Source organism: Hevea brasiliensis, chromosome 13 (assembly GCF_030052815.1).
Source record: "Hevea brasiliensis isolate MT/VB/25A 57/8 chromosome 13, ASM3005281v1, whole genome shotgun sequence".
NCBI lineage: Eukaryota > Viridiplantae > Streptophyta > Magnoliopsida > Malpighiales > Euphorbiaceae > Hevea > Hevea brasiliensis.
The window spans coordinates 15,345,854-15,353,497 of record NC_079505.1 but is presented as its reverse complement, the minus strand read 5'-3'; the positions used below and the strand labels follow the sequence as shown (position 1 = coordinate 15,353,497).

At 27.6% G+C, this 7,644-nt stretch overlaps 1 protein-coding gene across 2 annotated transcripts; it reads right to left on the bottom strand.

Moving 5' to 3' along the window:
* Positions 1 to 1,065: 1,065 nt before the first annotated feature.
* Positions 1,066 to 4,809, bottom strand: LOC110657191 (G-type lectin S-receptor-like serine/threonine-protein kinase At1g11410). Of its 2 annotated transcripts, none has more exons than XM_021814302.2 (7): positions 3,224 to 4,806; positions 2,985 to 3,116; positions 2,709 to 2,896; positions 2,401 to 2,611; positions 2,017 to 2,254; positions 1,773 to 1,923; positions 1,066 to 1,490 (listed from the first exon to the last, which is right to left on the bottom strand). In XM_021814302.2, exons 1-7 carry the CDS (start codon positions 4,503 to 4,505, stop codon positions 1,185 to 1,187), a joined length of 2,508 nt encoding a protein of 835 aa, XP_021669994.2. In that variant the 5' UTR covers positions 4,506 to 4,806; the 3' UTR covers positions 1,066 to 1,184. The 2 variants fall into 2 exon arrangements, with proteins under 2 accessions (XP_021669994.2, XP_021669995.2); XM_021814303.2 differs by having other exon boundaries at positions 1,342 to 1,490; positions 1,773 to 1,840; positions 3,224 to 4,809.
* Positions 4,810 to 7,644: the final 2,835 nt, after the last annotated feature.

The window sequence follows — 7,644 nt, the reverse complement described above, 5'->3', positions numbered from 1 at the left end:
GGATGCATTAGGAAAAGAGATGTTGGTTGTCTGTGAAGAACTAGAGGAACTTAAAATTAGAGCCTGAGAATGTGACATTTTCTTTTTTTAGTTATGGCTTTGATACCGTAAAGTTCAAATAGGATTGCAATAGCTAACGAGCCATGTTATATTGATTAGAATATATATAGGTGCAGGAGTGATAAAATCTGTTACAAGATAAATAAGACTTAGTACAACACATAAGCTGATAAGTAAAATAAAAGATAATAACAAATACAATAAACGGATTATCAGATAATCCTTATCATGCTTCAATTGTATGCTTAGCACATGTTTGATGAAAAGCTAATTCTGGTTGCCATTTTTATTATGTGAAAATTTGGCATTATTTATCTCCTATCCCAAATCTTTAATACAGAAAATGGGATAATGGGCTATAATGAAATGATGACTTGCTTCATTTTCTCTTCTTTATTTTTATTCTACAACATGAGATGGTGGCCATGGCTGAACGCAGCCAATGTAGCAAAAAACTGATTTTTAGCCACATGCTGTTGTAGCTACACATGCTCCCTATGGTTTATGTATTGTTTTAGTATTCACTTTTATGAGGAAAATCGCCTGTCTGAGGCTTTCTCTCTTTTGAGCTGAACCATATATTCAAATAAATTTTCTAGACAAGTTACGCCTACATTTTCAATATGTGTCAAAGCTAAGAAACTACTTATTTTAGAATCATATAGAGAGTTGAAACTTCAAACTTATTTATTTGGTACCCAATTTGATAGCCTTACTAATTTGACATGTTAGACTCTTTTGGAAGTGTGTTTTAGTTTTATGCCTCCATACATAGAATACGATTAAATCATAGGATTAACAAGACCATATTATAAATGAAATATTATTCTCAACTGGTATTATAGTGAGGAATTTATTTGAATATATACAGAACTATTTTACAAGGATTTGGTTCAACCAATTGTTATCTACTCGTGTTAAACTACTGAAGTCTGTCATATACTGTCATATATATATATATATATATATATATATATATATATATATATATATAAAGAGCTTCAATTGATACAAAAGCTTCCAAATGTATATATATTTCCACAATAGTAGCTTGAAAAGTTACAAAAATCCACGTAATGTGCAGGCAAATGTCTAATTTAAGTATAATTGATAAGAGAATATGTTTATCGACATACAACTTCAGTAATTGTTTCCTCATCCACTGAACAAAATCTTTCTATTCTTGCTAAGGAGCTAGAACTATTGCATGACTTAATAAAGTTGAATGCAGGTTGTTTCGGAGAAGGGAGAGTAATTTCACTATTCAACATTAAAACAATGGTTGACATCATTGGTCTGTCCGATACATCTTCTTGCACGCACAAGAGCCCAATTTGAATGCATCTCAACACTTCTTGAGAAGGACATGACTCCCTTATAGATGAATCAACTATCTCCAATGCTACATTTTCTCTCCATGAATGCCATATCTATGTAAATCACAAATTAACATAAGAGAGATGAACTATATATAGTTAATTAATAGTTTGAAAGATGGGAAAAACATACATAAATCTAGTTTATCATAGATCCAAAACATAAATATGTAGGTCTCACTTATTTTAGATGAGTCCTATCATATATGATGTCTTGGATCCACAACAACTCAATCTAGATAAGAAGTTTTATGGTAAATTGAAGTTTTATATCACAAATTAATAACTACAAAATTTAATGAATATTAGAATAATTTAACTACATCTTTAACTTACATGTCCTATCATGCTTCGGAAAGAATCCTCTTGGCAATAGCTATTATTCTTCTTCCCCGTAATGATCTCTAATAATATGACCCCAAAACTAAAAACATCAGATTTCGCTGAAAACTTTCCAAACACTACATACTCTGGTGACATGTACCCACTACATATGAAAAACATAAAGAGAAAGAGTCACAACAATCATTCCCATTTATTTGAAGCAAGAAGAATGATATTCTTGGAATAGTATACTTACAATGTTCCAACTATTCTTTTAGTCTTTTCTTGAATTTGGTCACCTTTGAAGATTCTAGCTAAGCCAAAATCTGAAATTTTTGGATTCATTTCTGCATCCAATAGAATGTTACTAGTTTTTAAATCCCTATGAACAATACTTAGCCTGGAATCTTGGTGAATGTATAAGATCCCGCGCGCAATTCCAACAATGATATCAAAGCGTTTTCTCCAATTTAAGATTGCCTTTTTTGTTTCATCTAAAAAAACAAAACAAAAGAACAAAAGAGATTCCATTTGAATTAGTGTTAGGTTCTGTAATCCATGTCCATCAATCATATTGTTCAAACAGATTCAATTAGACAACTACAAAGCTATGAAACAGAGCAGGAAATACAGGGCATACCGAAAAGAAAAGAGTCCAAGCTTTTGTTTGGCAAGTATTCATAAACTAGCATTGGTTCTTCTCCTTGAATGCAACATCCTAGGAGCTTCACTAGATTCTTGTGTTGAAGCTTTGCAATCAACATAACTTCATTTTTAAATTCTTCTACTCCTTGACCTGAATTTTTAGATAGCCGTTTCACTGCGATTTCTTGTCCGTTAGAGAGTTGACCCTAAAATCATGCTTAGAAGGGTATTATCATGCTGAATTTTCCAATGAAAGATAGACAATCAAAACATAACATTTCCATAGAAAGAAACTATAGATACCTTGTAAACCAAGCCAAAACCACCTTCTCCAACCTTATTAGCCTGACAAAAATTGTTGGTCGCAACAAGTATTGTCCTGAGATTAAAAAATGCAATGTCTGGATGACTCATGCTACCTTCAACTTGATTTGTCACCAAGGTATCCTTGTAGCATGCATCAAGCAATCTTTCATTGCTGTGGTTCCTCACTGTCCTCAACAAAATAAAACCAAAATGCTTACTCTAAATTTCTTATGAAACAAAGATATTCCATCATCATATAATCATGTTTCTTACCTCCTTTTCTCTTCTTCTTCAGCCACAAATATGCAAATAAAATGATGACAAACCAGGCTGAAACAGCAGATGCTATTAAAGCATCCAACATATCCTTGCTTTCCAGAAAACCATTTGATTCTCGTGCAATCTCTGCTATGTGAGTGGGAAAATATTAGGAGGCAAGGCATAATGATAGAACATAAGCATAGAAATTTCGTGGAGAGATGTTTAGTAAGTTTCTAGCCAGACAATGTTACCTAATTCAAGTGCGTCAACACGGACATTGATATCATATCCCTCTTTCATATGACCTGCAGTGTCCATTAATTCGCCATACCATGTCAAACAACCAGTAGCTTCCCCAGCAATCTCTATGCTTGCATATGCAGAGCATGAACAGTTCCTCCTGCATTCTTTTTCACATTCCATAGGACTCATATTCATTTCCTCCCAAAGTGCTGTTGAAGTATAAGGTAGTTTAACATTTGTCAGTTTGACAAATCCTTCTCCATGCCCACATACTGAGGAAGACTCTAGCCGCTTCCTGACACATCCACCTGATGCATCTCTTAGAATATTCCAATCCCTCGGGGACTTGGGTTCATGCCCTGGTAAGCATTCACACTCAAATCTCCCAATTAAATCAGGATAACATATTCCAAAGGCACCACAATGTCCATATGTATCACACAGAGAACTAGGTGCGGTCCAGAATTCCTTCCATTTTCCAACTTTTTCATGCCATGCTAGTTTCTTGATAATTCCTGAATAGTCCAACACTACTCTTAGGATAACAGAAGCATCTGCAAGAGTGTACTTCATATAAATCTCATCCTGATTGTTGACAAAACCGTAGTTCCACACATCTGCATAATTTTTGGGCCATAAAACGCTTCGCCAATAATATACTGTACCACTGTAAAGGAAGAATTGTGGTGCTCCTATTGCATTGACCTGAAGTGAGAAGTTTCCAGTTCCAGGGTCATCTGCTGATCTCCAAGATGTTAGGAACCAGAACATACCTGCCTTTCGATTAAACCCCAATTTCATTCCTGGTAGCAGAGTGTCTGTAGGCCAATCAAAGCTTTGCCACACAATTCTTTTACTTCTATCTTGGACCAAAATCAAATTTCCTGAATCCAAGAGCTGAGCTACACAAGCATCTGTAACTTCCACAGAGACATTTGTTGACCATACTACTTCCTGGTTATGGTTGCTATACAGAATGAGATTTCCAAGCCGGTCAATTGATAGAACGCCTGTGGAACCATTGATCGGATTATTCCTATTTGCTACCCAAACCACAGTTTGCTCTCGGACTTTGTGGTACCAGATTCCAAGATATCTATGCCCCAAATATCCAGGACTAAAAAATCCTAAAACAAAATTATTTCCTTCAGAGATTAGAAAGTTACCATCTTCAATAGTTTGGTTTATGGTAATGGTGTCTAGGGAAGAAGAAGATGTGAAATGAAGGCATAGAAGAAAAGATTGCAGAAACAACTTTTGAGAATCCATATTGTTTCTACAGCTCTTCATTGAATTTTAAATGAACTTCACATGGTGATTTGGTAATATTTTCAATTCAGAAATACTTAATGAGCTAAGAGGTTTGACAAGTTTTTTTTTTCTTTTTTTTTATAAACTTTATTTAGATTTAAATACAAAGTCTCACAGTTCTGAAAGTTAAGAGGTTGGGTTTCACAAGTTGAGATGCTTTATTAGACTTAATAAGAACACGTGCGGTGACTTTGACAGAACATTGCCAGCTATGACAAATATTGAATAATTACTCTGAAGTCCTTGTGCTGAGACTTTTCTTATGGCACTAGTCCTTGTGCTGAGACTTTTCTCATGGCACTAGTCCTTGTACTAGTTCTTTTTAAAAGGCTTTGTAAAATATTTGTTCTTATTATATCTACTCAGGATTTAATTTTTTTTATAGGTAATTTAAATTTTCTATATGATATAATATTATAATAATATATTAATTTTAAAATAATTAATTAAATTTAATCATTCATAGTCCTTATTAACAATTTTGAGTATCTGATTTACAATATTTCAATATGTATCTATTATATTTTAAAATAGATCGATAAGTTGTTTTTTGTCAAATAATTTAAGAAACTCTTTAATGAGTTAATCATCTTGAACCATTTGATAAATAATAACTTGTTAATTTACTATTGCAAATCAGACACAGATAAAAATTAATTGGATATTAAAAATTAATTTATTTTAAATTTTATTATTTAAATTAATTTTAATCAAAGTTTATATAAATTTAAAATTTTTAATTCTATTTGTAATTAAATTCTATTTAATTAATTTTTTTATTATAATTCAAAATAAAATTTTATAAAAAGAAAGTAAAATCAGAAATTATTTTTATAAAAATCATTGCTTTCTTATTCTTAAAAAAAAATTAGTTTGTTTTGTAAAAAAACAAATAAAAATATTAAAAATTCACTTTTGTAAAAAAAAATTGATATTTTTTGGAAAATTTAACTAAAAAAAATCCGAAATTTACTTTTTTTTAACTTTTCTATTTTCAAAATATTGATGAATATCAAATTGAAATTTAAAATGATAATTTTATTTTTTTTTATTTTTTTCTTTTAAGGCCAATTTTTAATTAATTATTAAAATTTATTACTTTATTTTAATAAATGAAAATGTAATGATAAGAGGATATATATTAATAGTGCTCTTGTTTACTTAAATACAATATTAATAGTGATTACATTCATATATATTTGCTGTCTTAATCCAAAATTGATAGTATATAGATGGCCATATTTTATAGTCTTCACTAATTTAAAAGAAGCATCTTAATTTTTTTTATCTAATATATATACTTCAGAAAATTTAAAAAAATAATAAATTTTAAAATATTTTAATATTTATTAATTAATTAGTATGAAAATTTTCTAAAAATAAATGTAAAAAATTAAATCACAAATATGAGCGAGTACAACGTATGAGCACGTTAAAAAATTAATTATATAAAATATTTAAATTCTATTTATTTAAAATATATTATATAAAAACTTATTAATATTATTATAAAAATATATTTTTTATTTTAATTAATTATTTATATAAACAAATTTAAATGATGAGTACCTAACACATAAAATTTAAATTCGATGCATATAATATTCACTGAATCTAAATTCATCTTAAATTTAATTATATAATATCTAAATTCATAAGATTCAATCAAATTGAATTAAAAAAAAATTGATTTCTTGCTATCCCTAAGTTAATGAATAAAACAATGATTTTAAAAGTAATTTATATTTATATTCATATGAATTTATATAAAAATAAATGTATATAATTTTTTATTAATGGAATGTTCGAATAAGAACTTACCTGAATTTAGGTTGCTGAGAAGAGGGTGACATAAATAATGAGGGTGGCATAAATGATGAGGTTAACACAATCTTTATATATATATATATATATATATATATATATATATATATATATGTGTGTGTGTGTGTGTGTGTGTGGACAATATTTTATTACAAAAATACCAGCACGTCAGCATCTTCGGATACCGTTAGGGAAGTTCGTCTTTTGCTAATGGATGACACTTTAGGGTGGTTATTCGTGGAAAAGTCAAAATTATAAAACTCCATTTGAAAATGACTCAAATTATAAAATAGTATTTTATACTTTATTAATTAAAAAGTAATATTTATTATAAAAATATTACCAAGGATAATATAAATATTGATTTTAGTAAATTTTATATAAGTTTTATTATAATTAATTATTAAAATTTATATATCTCTTTGACATTGGATTAAAGGGTAAAAATTATTTTTTTTATCAAAAAAATATTATTAAAAAAATTATTTTGTTATTTAATATTTTTATAATTAAAAATTATTAAATTTAATTTTAAATTATTTTTTAATATGTTTTAATTGCAACACTAATAACAATACTAAAGAGACCTCTGTTGTTTATATAATAATTATATAAAATATTTTTTAAAAATTTATAATAATTTCTCCTCTTCTGTTGTTTATATAATAATTATATAAAATAATTTCTTAAATTTTATAATGAAATTCAAATTATAAAGTCCTATATAAAAATGCTCAGATTTTAAGAAAAATTACTTATTGAACTTTTTCTTTACCAGTATCAAAAGTATGAGGCTCAATAGCACTAAATTAATAAAGTAATGACTAAATGCTTAATTTTATTGCCATATTTATTAGGATGTTTAATTTAATTTATTTTTATTTTTTATATAAAATAATTTAAATTTTTTAATTTAAACTCAATTTAATTTAAAAATTAAAAAATTTCATTAAAAAAATATAAATAAAAAACAAAAAAATTAATAATTTGTATGAAATTATTTTTTTTTTAATTTTTATAGAGGATTGTGGAAGTGACAACTTGAATTTGGCACCCGCTAGGTAAATAATATGTATTTAGTCACTTAATCAAATCAGATTAGACGCATCAAAATTATTTTTAATGAAAATATTTTATTATATTAAATTAATAATATATATTTATATCATGTATTTATAAATACTTTTATATTTTAATAAGATTATCAAAATTCAACTAATATTTTTCTTTTGAAAAAAATTAATATTTTTCTTTTGAAAAAAAAATCATTTTTTTTATAAATAACATTTTTTTA